This window comes from Notechis scutatus, chromosome Z (genome assembly GCF_049901735.1).
Source record: "Notechis scutatus isolate UNSWTSFEM ecotype Mainland chromosome Z, rNotScu1.2, whole genome shotgun sequence".
NCBI classification, from domain to species: Eukaryota; Metazoa; Chordata; class Lepidosauria; order Squamata; family Elapidae; genus Notechis; species Notechis scutatus.
This window is the reverse complement of record NC_142025.1, coordinates 103573747-103592268: the sequence shown is the minus strand read 5'-3', so window position 1 is coordinate 103592268 and position 18522 is coordinate 103573747. Positions and strand designations below refer to the sequence as shown.

General features: G+C 36.8%; 1 protein-coding gene across 2 annotated transcripts; it reads left to right on the top strand.

Moving 5' to 3' along the window:
• Positions 1-5699: 5699 nt before the first annotated feature.
• BCL2L12 (BCL2 like 12) lies at positions 5700-16927 on the top strand. 2 transcript variants are annotated; one of them, XM_087945224.1, is made up of 7 exons: positions 5700-5763; positions 6931-7162; positions 7950-8317; positions 11174-11335; positions 11997-12103; positions 14679-14930; positions 16115-16927. In XM_087945224.1, the coding sequence occupies exons 2-7, from the start codon at positions 7008-7010 to the stop codon at positions 16160-16162; spliced, it is 1092 nt and encodes a 363-aa protein (XP_087801350.1). In that variant the 5' UTR covers positions 5700-5763; positions 6931-7007; the 3' UTR covers positions 16163-16927. The 2 variants fall into 2 exon arrangements, with proteins under 2 accessions (XP_087801350.1, XP_087801351.1); XM_087945225.1 differs by having other exon boundaries at positions 5715-5767.
• Positions 16928-18522: the final 1595 nt, after the last annotated feature.

Below are 18522 nucleotides of genomic sequence, written 5' to 3'. Positions count from 1 at the left end.
CCACATCACAAGACTCTGATTTGGCAGCCTCATTTATATCCACTTTGCTGAGTGGCAAGTGCGTGGATTTCACGCGCGCTACTTGAAGCAAGTTCCGTGGTGATGGTTCACTCTTCAACCACGGGGTGTATTTTTTGCGGGCTCCAGGTTGCTTTTCACAACGTCTTCACACAAAAACAATGCATTGATTAAAGTTCTCTTTTCCCTAAGAAGCAAACCTTGGATGTTCTATATAGAATCCAAACATTCTAAAGCCAAGTCAGATTGAATTTATTTTATTCTCATCGGTTATGTTATACAGTTATGCAAGTACAATTACAAACTTTATTTGGCCTTAGAATTACATCAAACAACCGCAGTGAGAGACGTCCACATAATTTGATATATAGTGAGTCTGACTTGTCTGGAATGGCAATCTTGTTAAAGTGCATCTTGATAAGTACAAGATGGCAGATAATTTATATATTCATCTGAATGCATAGGGAATATTTTAATAAAGGGAAGAAGCTTCCTTTGTCTCAAATCAGAATGAAATTCACAGTTTAAAAGAACATGTTCAATAGATAAGATTTCACTTGTCGCAACTGGGCATAAACCAGGGGTGGGATTCACATTTTTTAACAACAGGTTCTGTGGGCGTGGCTTAGTTGGTGGGCGTGGCTTGGTGGTCTTGTTATTGGCTGGGCATGGCCAACTCAATATCACATCGAGGCATGCATCTCCTCGCCTGGCCTCTCATGACTGTGGGGATGCTGCAACAGTCATAAGTGTGAAAAATGGTCATAAGTCATGTTTTTCAGTGTCATCGTAACTTTAAATGGTCACTCCACACAAGCAAAGTACCAGCAAAGGAGGGGGAAAAAACTCAAGAGAAGTTCCTGAGACAGGAAGTCTAGTCCTGCCAAGAATGTAATAAGGGTTAACGGAGAGGCAGTTTCTGTAAGTAACACCAGAATTTTTCCTTCCTGCCTTCCTTACAGGATTAGGCCAGTAATTTCTTCTAACAACCGGTTTTCCAAAGTGCTTAAAATGTTAACAACAGGTTCTAGCGAATAGGTGCAAACTGGTAGAATCCCACCCCTGGCATAAACTTTGTAATATGGGTGTTTTATTAAATATGCATTTTATAATTGTTTAGACTAATGTATATTATAACACAACTAAAAGGAATTTATGCAGCAATTGCTAGTGAATACAGGTAGTCCTTGATTTACAACAGTTTGTATAATGACTGTTCAAAATTATAGCAGTACTGAAAAATGTGTCTTATGACCATTTTTCAGTTACAACCTTTGCAGCATCCCCATGATCATGTGACCAAAATTTAGATATTTGGCAACTGGTTCATATTTATGACTGTTGCTGTATCCCAGGGTCACATGATTACCTTTTTGCGACCTTCTGACAAGTAAAAGTCAATGCGGAAGCCAAATTCACTAACAACTGGATTACTAATTTACCAAATGCATGATTCACTTAACAACTGTGACAAGAAAGGCTGTAAAATGGAGCAAAACTCAATTAACAAATGTCTCACTTAAAACTGAAATTTTGGGCTCAATTGTAGTTGTAAGTCAAGGAGTGCCTGTAGTTGAAAAGATAATAAACAAATCAATAGACTTAAACAGGACAAGATTTTTGTTGATGTCTATGGAGATTCTCAATATTTTAGGTCATGACTGTCCCGCAGGTGCTTTTCAAAAGGCATCTGGGCTTTTTTTCCCCTTCAAAACATTTCGCTCCTCATCCAAGAAGCTTCTCAGTGCAACAATTTGCCTCCAAAACTTGTGGGTGCTCCAACACTGGGTATTTTAAGAAGAGATTGGACAACCATTTGTTTGAAATGGTGTAGGGTTTCCTGCTTGAGCAAGGAGTTGGACTAGAAGATCTCCAAGGTCCCTTCCAAGTCTGTTATTCCTTTGAAAAGTACCTTTAGGGTTTTCGTTGATGTTGCTGCCATGGATGAAATGTAGCTTGTCTTTGTGCATTTTACTGAAGGGATGTGTTTAGAATGGGGACATTAATGTGGAATACTGTAAGCTATGGCTCTCTCAAAAATCAATACTCTCTCTTTTCCTCACTCTAAAATGGGTAAATTCTGATCAGGATTGCCCAAAGCAAGAAGGGTTTATTCAGAATCTCTGCTTTTGCTTAAGAGTTATTTATTTATTGCTAAAATTGGTTTCTTATTATTGAGTACACTAAAACTATAAGCTCTAAAAGCTATAAAGTATAATTCAACACTGGACTATCTTTAGGGCTATCCTTAATATTTTGAGGAACCCAAGATCTGCCTGAAAATGGCTCTGCATCTTATGTGGGAGTGGAGAGAAGCCTAGATATTTTTTATGCATGTTCTCTCTCTCTTCTAGATCTATTTTAGAACCGTGACTATAGTTTTCATTTGTTTCCTATGTTAGAATGGTAGGAAACTACCTTCAGTTTTTAGAACTCATGATCCATATTTTTTGTTTCTGATCATTTTGATCATTTTCTTTTCTCTGGACTGGTTTTAATTTTTCTGAGTACTTCCTGAAGTGAGGTGCACAGAACTGGATACAATGCTCACAATAGAATTCAACTTTGCATCATTAGCCTCTACAAAAATGTACATCCCCCTGTTAATCAAAATTTGGTCTCTTCTCATTTTATTCAGTGACAACTAATTTTACTGTCATTGGTGAGATATTTTGTCAAAAACATTCTGGTAATTTAAGATGTCAGCAGGTTAATAATTCCATTGCTGATTTCTTCCAAGAACTGCATTTTTATGGAGCTGATTAATAGTCTTTATCTCTATATCCTAGATAAAGTTGAAGCTGCATGTAATTACCAATATTACCAATTACCAATATTCCCTTCCACTTGTTTTCTCTAAGCATTGTGTGTTACATATCATCTCGGTCAAAGTTGCTGTGGTATTACACTGTTCAGATAATATCCATCACTTTCTCAGTCAACTTGAATATAAAGTTATCTTTATTGAAAATTTTAAAAAATACATTATTTACAACACTGAGACATTATTTGACATCTCATCTCAGGTTTTATCTAGATAAACATAAAATGGAATATCGTAATGGCTGCAACTTTAAAAGATATCAAGGGCATTGGACAAATACAAACCTAAAGATCTGCAAAGTCCTGAAGACGTGGCTTTGTGCTTACAATCCTGCAGCCTATGTGCAATGAAGCCATTTCCTGTTTACACTGAATGATAATTATTGCTTTTATAATTTTCTCAGCTGCTATACATTTTATATTTTTTGTATATGTTAGCTTATCATTTCATCATTTTTTAATGTTGTTAGCCATTCAGGGTCATATATTTTAAATAGGCAGCCATATAAATATGGGAAATAAATAATTGCATAAAATAGTTCCAGGATTCATAGGAATTATAAGAGAAGTTCTCTTATGATTAATACTGCAAGAGCTTGGGCTTGGTGGCATACTTTTATTTTTATTTGATTTGTCAATCGCTTACAAGATAATAGGTATAAGTATATACATAGTTATGAATACATGAAATGGGTACATATAAGAAAAATAAAAGAAACAATAGGACAGGGACCGTAGGCACATTGATGCACTTATGCATGCCCCCTACAGACCACTTAGGAAAGGGGTGAGGTCAATAGAAGACAGTTTAAGGTTAACATTTTTGAGGTTTGGGGAAGAAACCACAGAGTCAGGTAGAGTATTCCAGACATTGACCACTCTGTTGCCAGGTAGGACATTGCAATGTATGATTTTATATACCATACTTAGATCAGACTGAAGATGGCGTAATTCAAGGTTTTCTAGGTCTAAAATTTCAAGTCTGGTGGCATAAGGTATTCTACAATGAGTAGAGGAGTGGAGAACTCTTCTTGTGAAATATTTCTGGACTTTCTCAACTGTGCTAATATCAGATACATAATGTGGGTTCCAGACTGATGAGCTGTATTCAAGTATTGGTCTAGCAAATATTTTGTATGCTCTAGTTAGTAGTGTGATATTACCAGATAAAAAGCTACATAGGATTAGGTTAACAACTCTTAATGCCTTTTTGGCTATGTAGTTACAGTGGGCTCTAGCACTTAGATCATTAGAGATGAGTATTCCAAGGTCCTTTACAGAGCTTGGATCATCAAGGTCTTGACTATTCAGCTTGTATTATATTTTCTGATTTTTTTTGCCAATATGTAAGACAGAGCATTTATTTGTTGAGATTTGAAGCTGCCATTTGTTTGACCATTCTGATACATAGTCAAGATCTTTTTGAAGGGTAGCAGTATTGTCTGTGGTATTGAACAGCTTTACATCATCAACGAAGAGAACGCAGTTGCTCTTAATATGATCACAGAGGTCATTTATGTAGAGTATGAAGAGAGTTGGTCCTAGAACACTGCCTTGGGGGGACACCACTATTGACAGGTACAGAATTTGATAGGACACTCCCAATTTTGACCATTTGTGGTCTATTTGAAAGGTATGCTTCTATCCAGTTATGCAGTTGTCCAAAGATACCATAAGATTTTAGTTATAGGAATAGTTTGTCGTGTACCACTGAATCAAAGGCTTTACAGAAGTCTATGTAGATTGTGTCTATTGCTTTGCCCTGATCGAGTTGTGTAGTCCATATGTTTTTGCAGTGTAAGAGTTGCAGATTACAGGATAGTTTTTTTCTGAAACCAAATTGTTTGTTAGAGAGTAGGTTGTTTGTCTCTAAGTGGAGGATAATGGATTGGTTAATAATTGATTCCATGACTTTACAGGTGGAAGTGGAATCCAAAGTGTGGTTCTTATAGGGCTGTGCTGCTCAATCCTAACATCATTCAGAAAAGCATAATCTATCTTTTTAAAAATTGGTATTCTATACCTGAGAAATATTTATTCTTTCTTTGAAATCAGGCTGATGAGTGACGGAGTTGTAAGATTGTTTGTGTCTTCCATGATGCAGTAGGAGAGTTTCTCAGCTACGGCAGCTTGAAGATATGTGTACTTCAACTCCCAAAATTGAAATCTGCACTTCTTCAGATTGCGAAGGATGAGAAACACTGCAAGAGAGCATTCATTATAGTAGTGGCTTAAAAAAACAAGGCTAGATAAAAATAAATCTTAGCTGGGCATGAAGTTCCCTGGATGGGCCCTGTTAGTCAGTTGTATGCTCTATCTCAAATGCATCTCATAACAACAAAAAATAAAAAATGATCAGAGTACAGCCAAAGATTCCCTTTCCTCCTTATAGAAAAAAGGTCAAAATTAATATAACATACTATTTTTAGTCTACAATACCCTTCAATTACACATTCCACATACTTCCAACTCACTTAACAGAAGGTATATTTTCCATTGTGCCACATCAGCCTTTATATTTAACCAGCAGGTCCCATCTGATAGACATCTTCAATACATTTATTTATCTTCCTGATATGTGATTTGTTTAAAATTTTCCCTGATTGCTTTATTCTAAACATGATTCCAGCTTTGACCATTACAATAGCGACTCAGTTCTCAAGGGGCTATCAGTGGGTGGCGGGGCGGGGGACGGGGACGACGACTAAGGGATACAGAGCAGATGGTCTGCATGCATCCTTGGCTGCAGCCGTGTACGAGGCAGACCCCAGGGCCTTATTCTAGCTTCTTTTCCCGGAAGATCGAAGAATGAAAGTTTCAGGAAACTGCAACTTAGCGGCGGAGAATGATGGGCGCATGCGCAGACCGGTAGGGCAAACTTTAAGAGGAAGTTTGAAGGAGATGGAGAACGTTTCGTGCTGAGTAGGTAGAAATTTTTTCTGCGCTAGTGCTTGTGGGTTAAATCTATTCTTCGTCCATCCTAAAACGGAGTTCTTTATCTCAAAATAGGGTGGGAAAGGGCAAAGAGTGGGAGAAGAGATTCGGGCCAAAATAGGGTGGGAAAGGGCAAAGAGTGGGAGAAGAGATTCGGGCCGAGAGAGGCAATGAATGAGCCGCGGGAGAAGAAGCTAGAAATGCAGGTTTCACCCTGTCTGGTCTTCTCTAGAAATCCCGCTGGACTCATTTAAATTTGCCTCTTTTTAGAGGTTGCGTTTAAAGTTGTATTTCAGTTTTAGACTGAGTTGAGGATCTGAAAGTCAACCGAAAGACCTGATAAGAAAATACTACTTTCGGGTATTGTAAGTATAATTTATTGCTGCGGTTTTGAGAGAGGAATTATGATGGCAGGGTTGAATTGTAAAGGGGGTTTTAAGAAACAGATGAAAGAGGCAGAAGAAGCTATATATTGGCTACTAGAGCAGTGTTTCTCAACCGGGGCAATTTTAACGTACAAAGAATGGACTTCAACTGCCAGAATTGTTGTGTATAGACTTCAACTCCCAGAATTCCCCAGCCAGCATGGGGATCTTAAAGTTGCCAAGGTTGAGAAACATTGGGTTAAATGGTTGGACTGGAGAGGCCTAGGTCCCAATCTCCATTTGATCACAAAACTGACTGTTTGATATTTTGATGTAGTTTACTTCCCATGAAAACTGTGAAGATAAACAAAATTACATAGCCCCAAATTATGCTTCCTACTGCACCTTGGAGAACAGGAAATAAATACAAATCCTAAAAGAAGAATATCATATGTGGAACAAGGAAGTGTTTTTTCCCCTATTACTCTATTGAAAGTGATGCAGTGTTGTTGCCCGAGTATGTATGCTTGTGTTTGTTTGGCACAAGCAATGATCCTAAGCATGATTTGATTCTGCATCCCACAGGATGGATGAATAGATACCTTCGATTTCAGGCAGGCAGCTAAATAAGGTTCTTGCAAATTCAGGAGAGAACGGGAATGTGACCATGGTTAAGATCTGTCCAGGGAAACAGTGAGAAAGCAGGTGCAAGAGATGATGAAAAAAAGGCAGCTGGCAGAATAAAACTAATACAGTATTTTCTGTGGGTTTGTCTCCCTTTTCCTTTCAGGGGTGATGGTAGTTGGATGAAGAAAGAACTCTTCCCTGCTTTGAAGCGCCAGCCCACCCTTGCATAATTCCAAGCTCATGGCTGGAAGTCCAGTGCCCCGTAGGAGGAAGGTGGTTGAAGAGACGCGGCTGGTGTTGGAAGCATTCTTGCAAGGGGCATTAAACAGCGGAGAGGATGGGGTCCCAGGTCATGTGGGCCGTGGCTATCATGACCCCCAAAGTTACATGTCCAGGTAATGACTTTGCAGTTAAAGATTTGGTTTACCTGTAAAGGAAGGAAATAAACAGTGTTTCTCAACTTTGGCAATGGGACGAAGTGTGGACTTCAACTCTCAGAATTCTCCAACCAGCAGGGGAATTCTGAGGAAGCCTACATATTGTCAAGCTGCCAAGGTTGAGAAATGCTGAAATAGTGGGATTTGAGCAGAAATCCAATAATCTATAGATGGCAAGGGCTTCTATAGTATTGAAACTTGAAATCCAGACTTGGATTTTATGGGATTAATCTTCTGGCCTAATAGAAAGGCTTTTGATTTTAGTAGAAATTTGAAAACTGAGAGACAAGAAGCTTAAATAATTTGACCAGAAGTGCTGTGATAGTCAGGATTTATTTTTTTTGAAACACTTCTTCCAGTATCTCCACCCTGACATACAAAATACCAGTTTGAGACTCATTTTCTCCAGAACACTATTACCATGTCCATTTCATTAACCCATCCTTTTAATATTATATAGCTAAAGTTTTTCTCCCTACCTCAAATATTTAACCTTTCTGACTTCATTTTTTAAAATAATTTCCCCAACCCTTTACCATATGTGTTGTTCTGCTGCTCCTCAGAAACCATTTTATTACTTTCAGTTTCATGAGATCAAATGGATTTGCTGCTCTGAGATGCCTCTTACAGAATAAGAGAAGAAATATTTGCAAATTAAAAAAATGACAGAAATCAACCAAGGAGGTTGAGGAGTAGAACAACAGACTATGCTTCCCATTTTCAGTGTGCTTTCTTCTGTCCACAGGTCTCCTGTAGAACATTTTCCAGAGTGTCCTGCCTGTAGCCCTGTCCATGAAGGAAGTAACTCTGTGGAAGGGAAAAAACATGGCTTCCGCGCCAGCATTAAACACCTGTTGCAGAAGCGGTCCAGTTCTCTAGGACACTCAGATAATCTTCCCTCCCCTGGAGACTCTTTAAAGAAATCTAAGTCAGGACCTGAAGGGACCCACCGCAAGCACCACTTCTCCTTCAAGGGCCTTCTGAAGAAGAAGACTGCTTCAGTAGAGATAACTGACTCCAATGCTCTCCCCAAGCGGCCTGACACTTTACCTGTCATAACCTGCTATTGTAAAAAGCAGGCAGCTGAGCCAGAAGAGGCCCAAACAACAGGCAGTATGAAGCTTTGCTCCTTACTCTGTTTTCTTCTTCTTTCTTAATTGTAATGCTCAGACCTTGCTTGGAAAGATGGATGGAAACATATCTTGGCTTGTTGGAGGAAGAATAAGATAAAATTATGTTTTATCTTTCCAATGTTCATTTTGAACAAAGATTTGAGTCTGGGCTTATATTTGCTCATTTTTAATATATTTTCAACTTTCTTGAAGTAATGGGAACTTCCTGACTCCAGGCAGGATGCAGCCCTCAAGATCTTTTTATTAGCCTACTCAGACCAAGGTAGAAATCCCTCCCACTTTCCATAACCTATTTGAAAGCCAGTTCAGATCATTCCATAGTTCGCTGCATGTACTCAAGGATCATCTTATTCTTGGCACCCAGAGGAACAAGACGTTACCTGTTTATAAGGCCTGCTTGGCAAATCATTGACTTCTCCAAATAGCGAATTCAAAAAGTCTGTTAGCAAATAAATTTGAAAGCAATTTCTATTGCTATTTTGAGGGATTCCATTGCTAGGCTATAACTATGGTTGGTAATTGACTTCAGGAACTTTTTTTTAATGCTGTCCTGTCTTTTTCACAGAGATCAAGGACATTTTTTGCTGGCTTCCCCTTAGCTAGACAGATTGTAGGCCTCCTGTGGTTGAGGTCAATTGAAATTAGACAATAGGTAGCAGAATTTAGGAAAATGATATACTTTTTTTTCCACAGAATGACACAGAAAAAAAAGTTTTAAGTTTTTGGATTGGTTTAAGAATAGTAATTCCTCCACCAATCCTAACATTTGAAGTATTGTCCCCATGTCCTATTGCCCATCACTGAGCTAGAAAAATTGAGAAATACTGTAGTCTTTGATATACAACCATTTGCTTTATGATTTAAAGTTACCGTGGCACTGAAAAAAGTGACATGACCAGTTTTCACATTTATGACATCCCCCGCAAACATGCTCAAACTCTGGGAGCTTGGCAATCGATGGTTGCAGCATCCTGAGTTCATGGGATAGTCATTTGCAACCTTAGGGAGCTTCTGACAAATTAAGTCAATGGAGAAAGTCAGATTCGCTCAATAACTTTAGTGGTTTGCTTAAGATTGTAAAATGAGTCATGACTCACTTAACTATCTCACTTAACGGAAATTGTGAATTAGGTTGTGGTTGTAAGTCAAGGATTGCCTATAAATAAACTGTACAACCTCAAGCAGTCTAAAAATCTTTAAAATACCCAATTCTTGTAGTAAAGCAAGATTGGATAGGTGCTAAATATGGATATTTCAGGAAAACTTGAGCTGCAAATAATTTTGTCTGTAGGCGAACAACAAAAAACAATTTGGATATACTCCCTAAATTAATGGAAAACATGCAATATTTTTTGCTAGAAGAAATTAATTATTGGATTAAGGAAGTTATACTTAAGAAATCTTGTCCCTCAATTTCAAGTATACCCTTTCTATCTCTACCTCCTATCGCTTTCTTGGTGAAGCTCATACTTGGCAATATTAATAATTTATTGGGCAAATCTGAAGTCATTCAAAAATTCAGACTGTTATATCTCCCCTTGACAATATTCATTTAATTTGCTTTTTTTAATCACTAGAACTGATAAACCATGATGTACAAATAACATTCCACTCCAATATTAACATATTCTTACAGTCACTTCCCACCTTAAGTATACTTTTATAATATGATATTCTGTATTCAGGACAAAGTGTTGAAATAAACATTTATTTGTTAAGATTTAGAACTCAGGCCCATTCAAGAGCTCAAAATAATATATAAGCACATCTTCCTCCTATATTTTTTCCCAACAGCAGTCCTATGAAATAGGTTGGGTTGAGAGAGAATGATTGTTCCAAAATCATCCAGGCAGCTTCTATGGTTAAGGGAAATTTGAACTGAACCTTTCCGTTACTAGTCCAAGTCCTTTAAAAAGCAGTGCGACCTAATACCTCTTTATATAATCAAAAATATAGGCTGAGTTTCCTTTTCCATGCTACTCTATATCAGAAATTTAATTATGATATTGTAATAAGTAAATTCAAAGCTGCTTGAAACACTTCACCCCGTAGCATTCAACAAGGTATCATTTTCAATATATTATATTTATTATGGCATTTGTTTAGTCACATCTCTCATTGTGACTTGCATTTGCCTTTCTTCCAATTCTTTATTTTCCTCAAAATCCATTGCTTTCTGAAGAGAATTCAAAATCTCTGATATTTAAAAGTGAAAATCACCTCTTCCAAATTATCCCCACTAAATGGAATCTTGTTTGTCAGGAAAAAAAAATACTCTTTTCTCTTAGAGAATTCTAATTCTAATTGGAATGACTTTAAGTACAATTATTTCTGTATTATTAATTTTTCAATCTGTGGTTAAAATGCTGCTACAAAACTGGATCTGTCTTCATGACAAAGTATAGAAGAACGTCATTTCCCAAATATTACATAGTTATTGGATAGATGATCAAGTTATCTATCAAATCAAGCCTCAGCAGATCACAACACTTAGGTGGTTTAGTTGATCTCAAAACACTAAGTAGGAATAGACCTGCTTAATTCTTGATAGCAGCCTATTAGAATATTTCAAGTAAAATGGGAAATAAAAAAGATCCTATAAGAAAGCAATGGCAAAAACTTCTATATTGCTCTATCAAAACTATACAGACTTGTTCAGATATTAGTAGGAATTGGACTTGATTTGATGGAATCTGTACTTTTATCATGTTAGTATGGTACCATATTCACCTTTTAGTCTTTTTGCTGTTCACTTGTTTCTGTAACCTCCATGATATACGATTTGATTTTTTTTTGTGCACCTTGCTTTAATAACTTTCCACTCTTTTTTTCCCAGATGGTGAAGCTGAGGATGCTGAGTTTTATACTTTGGTGGCTCAGAAACTAGATTACTTTGTGAAACACCAACAACGGATCAGCCCCATAGCTGCAAAAAGCTCAGTTTCTCCCAAAGATCCAAACATTACAATTTCCACAGATACAATCTCTGACAATTCAGGTATTACATTGATTTTCTTGTGTGTTTAAGCTGCCTCATCCAAAAACTCTGGGTTTATAACAGTGATAACACAGAAACCCTTTCTTGATCTTTGAATCGGGTATCTCAGTGTTTTCTGTACTGCATTGCCACCTTCCTGTTTTGTTGAGACTTTAATTTCTCAACATTCCAGCCAACTTTTGGCCAATACGTGTGGAAAGCACCAGATTAGAGAAGTATGTTTTGGATTAAATCATGGGGAAAGAAAGATGACTCTGAGTTTAAAACAATCTCTTCACCTGAAAAATAAAGCTTAGATGAAACAATTCATCTCCTTTTACAGCAATCTTACAAATCTAAATAGATTCCTCCATTTTAAATTAAACTTAATTTAATTTAATTCTATTTATCTAAATTTGGGGGGGAAACTAGCCTTCCTTTGAAGAATAGGTAGCCATAGGACGATGGGGATCAAATGATGACAAGTAAATCTTGAAATCATCACAAACTGATATATTTTCCTCAGATCTTAAGATGCCTCTGACAAATTATATAATATTTATGCAATGACTTTACAACACACATGCTGTCATTTTGACAACTATGTGGCTTAAAACTGATGACTGCTCTTTCAGGGAAATACTGTTTATATTTTGGAATCACAATAATATGCTTTACTCAGTTGCCTTGGAAAAAGTGCCAGAACAATCTGATGAGAAACAGAAAGAACAAATCCTTCAGAAGTTGGTTGCCCTTCTGGAAGAACAGGCTGCTGTCTTCAATAAAAAGGTACACATGCAATAAAGAGTTACCGCATAAAGTATTCACATTCAAAGTGCAGAGCCAGGCACTGGATGTATTGTGGCTGCTGTGTGTAATTTTACACAATGTTGAGTTGCTTTGCCAAATATATTCTTCCTTTTTTTTCTGAGTATGTTTTGTAAATCTTGGATTTTCCCTGTCTTCAAATAAGTCCCTGTTGTCTTTGATATTTCTGTTTTGACTGCATATATTTTTTATTATTTGTTTATAAAATTTATAGCTCCCCCATTTTACCTCAAAGTAACTAGGCAGCTTTTTGGGACGTAAGGTTCCATACACAAGTCATATGTTTTGTGTGATATTATAAAGTTAACAAGTATGTATAAAATCTACCCATTTGTTTTTCTCTGTTTTGTTTGTGGAATGGGTTTCTTTTTGGGCTGTGTAATTTAGATTTGATAGGGAAGGTATGCTTCAGAGTAAGTAGGGATGAGAATACAGCATCTGTCTGCAACTCATTGCAGCAATCGTAGAATACAGATACAGAGACTTTATTGAGTCTCAGACTTCATATATTTTTACATGTTCCAAAGCATTATTTTTTTTAATCAAATCTGTAAAATTGCAAAACTCTAATCGTTATTTAGGGATCTATTCTGAAAACAGTACAATTTAGTATAGTTGCACTAAACCGATCATTTTCCCTACTGTTCTCTCTCTGAATGCTCAGCTTTGTTTTTTAGATCTTCCATTAACTAGTTGAATGTAGCCATGTTAATTTATTTGTTCAATTAATCATTTTTTTCTGTACTTTTCATGACTACAGTCATCTCAAGATGGGAAAATAAAAAATAAAAATGCAGTCAATTCAAGTCAATTATAAAATGTATAGAAATAATTAAGAATGAGAGAATTAACAGAACAATACATGTAAAACTTTAAAAAGAAAATAGCATTTGTGATAAAAAGCAGTAACTATAATAAAAGTCTTTCCATAAGATAGCTTACTTCTTAGTCCAGAATTTCAGAATATAGGGCAACTTTGGTAATCTGTTGCTTTAGGATGGGGATGGGCTTGATATAATCTGTTTCTCAATCATTTAGAGGGTCTGGTACTTATAAATAAATTAAAGTTTTAGAGTATTTAATAAAACAGTATATGAACAGATAACATGAGTATAAATGGCTTCAATTTAAATAATCAAAATATCATGCTTATTTATAGATTGACTCTTTTTCTTGATATTTATCAGTACTTCATATGTAAACTTTTCTCTAACTTCTTTTTTCACTTTTTGCTTTTGTTAAATGAGTTTTTCCTGTCCCGCTGACTACTACCAACCTGTCATTGCTTCTCTCTTGTAGTTCATATAGCCCCCTGCTCGACTTGCCTAATAAAGAAATGCCCAGTTAAGTGTTTATTTGCCTTACACTCAAGCAACAATATCATTTTATCACATCCACAAACTGTATAACTCTTAATAAACCAGCAAATAGGGCACTTGAACTGAACTTCTTTGTTTTGGGGGGTTTGTAGTTTTGCAAGAGACATGGTTTTATATAGCCTTTTCTCATCATTTTTAATAGTTGCATTATTTCCCCCAAAGGACCATAGAAGCAGCTAATTCAGAATTGGTTTTATAGACCTTTGCTGGAGCTACTGCAAATTCAAAGTTGCAAATCCCTTAGGAATACTTCAGTGTTCAAAGCATTTAGGTAAAAAGTTACTAGACCTGAATTGCATATGTAAAACAAATATTTATATTTGTAATGGTATTGATCAAGTATGTAATTGTGGAATCTTATGTTTTCTTCATCTCAAGTACACAAAGGTGTATCTTCATATAAATAAAGATTCCCCAAACATAGGCTGATTAATTTTGGGATGAGTAACTCTCTGAGAATGTTTATATACCACCTGAATTCTGAAACATTATAAAAGCAGAATATAATTGAAAATAGTAGGATTTATTGTATGCATGCTACCCAAATTCATTCTTTTCACGGATACACTCATGGTTTTTTTTTTAATTTGTGAAGCCATATTTTCATACTCTCCAAGAAAGGAAAAAGTATGTTAATCAAAGGGAAAAAAACAGGATTTCATTCCTGGACTAGATTTTGATTTTTTAAAATGATGACTCTTTGTTAAGTACATATTACTTAATGAGTATGCTCTTGAGTTCCATAAACTTTCTAAGGAATAGCTTCCAAATGAAAGAAGAACAGTAGTAAAATGTTCCTAAGAGTAGGGAGTTGCCTAGTCCCACACAGGTACCTCAAGCAAATAGCTGTCCAGCCTTTATTTTTTTCACCTCTACAAAAGGAGACTCCAACTCATGTCTCTATTGTCTATAAGAAAATGTTCCTATTGTTTTGTCTGTTCCTTTGCCATTGACACTCATTCTACTCCTATCAGCAAAAGAAAATAACTACATCTTTGATGCAACAACATTTCACATATTTGAATGCTGCTATTAGGTTTCCTCTCAGCCTTCCATCTCAGAAGTTCCTTGTCTGGGAGACAGTGAATCATCTCTTTTTAACTGCTTCCTTTAACATTTACAATCTTGCCATTCATGTCATTTTCTTTCATTGGCAGATTGAAGCTGACCCACTGCTACGCAACACTATCTCCCGTCTCTCATACCGCAGTTTTACACACCTGGCTGAAGCCTTTACATCACGTACCCCACCTGGGGTCTCTAACCCTGAACTAGCCAAGCTAGCCCTTACCATGGAACTCACAAGGAAAGTGGCCGGCATCAACAGCCATGCAGTACATACCCTCATGGGCTACAGTTTGCAGTATATGGATATGTTCATACCTTGGCTGCAGCAGCAAGGTGGCTGGGTATGTGGAGAAATATCTGTTTCCTTGGGTTTTACTTATGCTAGGCCAGATCACAAAAATCCCCCCAAAATGAAACAGAGAGAGAAAAAATCCTGATTATTTTGCTCAAAATATAATTAAGGTGACGAGGTTCTGATTAAATACTTTGGGAAAAAACCAGACATCTCTTCTGTGAATTGTCTGCTTTTGAGGGTTACAAAATTGGAATAAGACACCTTATTTAGCTGAATATATTGTCTAAAAGTTGCAACTAAGAGCTCATACCATAAGCATCTCAGTTCTATATTAGAAAATAACCTGTATTATATGCATAATATATAATATATAGTATATGATCTTGTGTTCTCTACCCTGCATTATCAAGTACAATTGTGTTGCAGTTGGCAGCTGACAATTTATTTTTTCTTACAAAAAAAAGTTAATTATTATAAGTTTACTATAGCAGGAGTGTTAAACTGGATTTTTCGAGGGTTAGATCAGCATTGTAGTTGTCCTCTGCAGGGAGGGGGGAGAGACTGGACAGACGTCTCCTGCAGCATCCTGCTGGTCAAAAGCACCCCATTTTTGGCTTGGGTGGCCTCCTGCAGTACTCTGCTGGCCAAAATGGGGTGCGGGAGGGCTCATGCGGCCACCCCACACCCCATTTTGGCTGCCAGAGGCACCAGGGGCTGGTCCTTTGCTATTTCCAGGCTGGCACTGTGGGCCAGATTTAAGCACCCTGAGGGTTGGATCCAGCCCACAGCCTTGAGTTTGACACCCCTGTACTACAGGGATATTTTCTTGTGGTCAAGGGACTGCATTTTTGATCTCCCAATGGAATAATAGTGATATAATAGTATTGATGCAATGGGCCATTTTTTTGTCTTCTAAAATCAGAGGGTTTCCCATACTATATGTCACAATTCTGTTTGTTGTCAAAGTTGGAGCATAACACAATGGAAAAGGAAGAAAGGAAGGGAGAGTGGTGGGGGGGAGAAAGAGAGGGAAAGAAAGAAAGAAGAAAGAAAGAAAGAAAGAAAGAAAGAAAGAAAGAAAGAAAGAAAGAAAGAAAGAAAGAAAGAAAGAAAGAAAGAAAGAAAGAAAGAAAGAAAGAAAGAAAGAAAGAAAGAGAAAGGAAAGGAAACCAAGCAAGCAGGCTTAATGGTGAAATGGAACTAACTGTTGTTTATTTTTTTTCTTAATAGGAGAACATTGTAGCCCAGGAGGAGATATTCGACTTGCAACTTGACTGAACAAACTTCCATGCACCAGTGGCAATGCACTTATGATGAATCTTATTTGCAGAAGATTGCTGGGTAGAGCTGCTTTCCTCCTAAACTAAATTCAAAGGGACATTTTGTTTTAGTAGGCATGACTGGAGCTAATTCTGAGATATTAAGAATTAGCAGAAATCAACATTAATATTTTATTTGGAGTGAACTACAAAATTTGACCACAGTATGCTAAATGTTTTTGTCAAGTATTCCTGCAGAAGTTTGAAATATTTACTCCCTCATAAACCTTCCAATTGTCAAAATATTTCTTAAAGGCTGTTCTTCAGAAATCAGAGGCAAGAAAAGTGATGCCCTCTGTGAGAGCCTCTGTTCTTCCAAGTGAGCTTTACTGAGGAAGGCTAGTTGGTTTTTTTTCCATCCAGGATGAACTGTCCTCAGATTTTATACTTGAGTTTAAATAGATACATTCAAATCTTATTTTATCCCTATTTTCAGATGGATGGAAATTTTCAGGTGTGCCTTTTCCTTGTTCTGAATTTTTTGTTTCGAAGTGCTCTGAGAATTTTTGGGATTTTAGAACAAGAAAAAGAATTCCTATGCAAAGCTGGCTAATATGAGGAGACTCATATTACCGTAATTTCAGTGGGACTAAGTTTTGTGTAAATAGGAGGAGAAAAGAAACTTAATATCAAACTCAGGGATATGGAAGCATGTTTGTTTAACAGCAATAGCTTCCCTGAAGCACTGTGATTTTTTTTTAAAATAAAAATCTAAAGATTCTTATATTTTGGTGTCAAATACTTTTCCTAGCATCTGTCACTTTTCTTTGGGCAAGCCTATTCTAATAATTTGATGAAACATAACCAACTCTCTTTTGGCTGTGCTAATGTGGAAGTGAAGTTTGGAAGTTCTGTTGGAAGAAATATCCAGGTCCAGTTCCAAGTTCGGAATAAAATGGAGGCTGCTTGGAAAGGAAAATTCTGTTTATTGGTGAACAGAACCAATACACACAGCGTGCAGTTCTGGGACAGCTGACAAAATGGAGTTGAGAGTGGGTGGGTTTTTATACTTATTTGGAATTTGTATTTGAGCTTCCTGTTCCTGTGCAACATTCCCTTTATTTATTTATTTGATTTGTCAATCACTTACAAGATAATAGGTATAAGTATATACATAGTTATGAATACATGAAATGGGTACATATAAGAAAAATAAAAGAAACAATAGGACAAAGAGGTAGGCACGTTGGTGCGCTTATGCACACCCCCTACAGACCTCTTAGGAAAGGGGGTGAGGTCAATAGTAGAAAGTCTAAGGTTAAAGTTTTGGGGGTTTGGGGAAGAAACCACAGAGTCAGGTAGAGTATTCCAGACATTGACCACTCTGTTGCTGAAGTTGTATTTCCTGCAATCAAGTTTGGTGCGGTTAACCTTGAGTTTGCATCTATTGTGCGCTCTTGTGTTGTTATGGTTGAAGCTGAAGTATTCATTGACAGGTAAGTCATTGCAATGTATGATTTTATATAATATATACCATACTTAGATCAGACCGAAGACGGTGTAATTCAAGGTTTTTTAGGTCTAGAATTTCAAGTCTGGTGGCATAAGGTATTCTACAACGAGTAGAGGAGTGGAGAACTCTTCTTGTGAAATATTTCTGGACTTTCTCAACTGTGCTACTATCAGATACGTAATGTGGGTTCCAGACTGATGAGCTACATTCGAGTATTGGTCTAGCAAATGTTTTGTATGCTCTAGTTAGTAGTGTGATATTACCAGAGAAAAAGCTATGTAGGATTAGTTTAACAACTCTTAATGCTTTTTTGGCTATGTACTTACAGTGGGCTCTAGCACTTAGATCATTAGAGATGAGTATTCCAAGGTCCTTTACAGAGCTTGGATCATCAACAAGATCTTGACTTTTCAGCTTGTATTTTATTTTCTGATTTTTTTTGCCAATATGTAAGACAGAGCATTTATTTGTTGAGATTTGAAGTTGCCATTTGTTTGACCATTCTAATACATAGTCAAGATCTTTTTGAAGGGTAGCAGTATTGTCTGTGGTATTGAACAGCTTTACATCATCAGCGAAAAGAACGCAGTTGCTCTTAATATGATCACAGAGGTCATTTATGTAGAGTATGAAGAGAGTTGGTCCTAGAACACTGCCTTGGGGGACACCACTATTGACAGGTACAGAATTTGATAGGACACTCCCAATTTTGACCATTTGTTGTCTGTTTGACAGGAATGCTTCTATCCAGTTATGCAGTTGTCCAGAGATACCATAAGATTTTAGTTTTAGGAGTAGTTTGTCATGTACCACTGAATCAAAGGCTTTACAGAAGTCTATGTAGATTGCATTTATTGCTTTGCTCT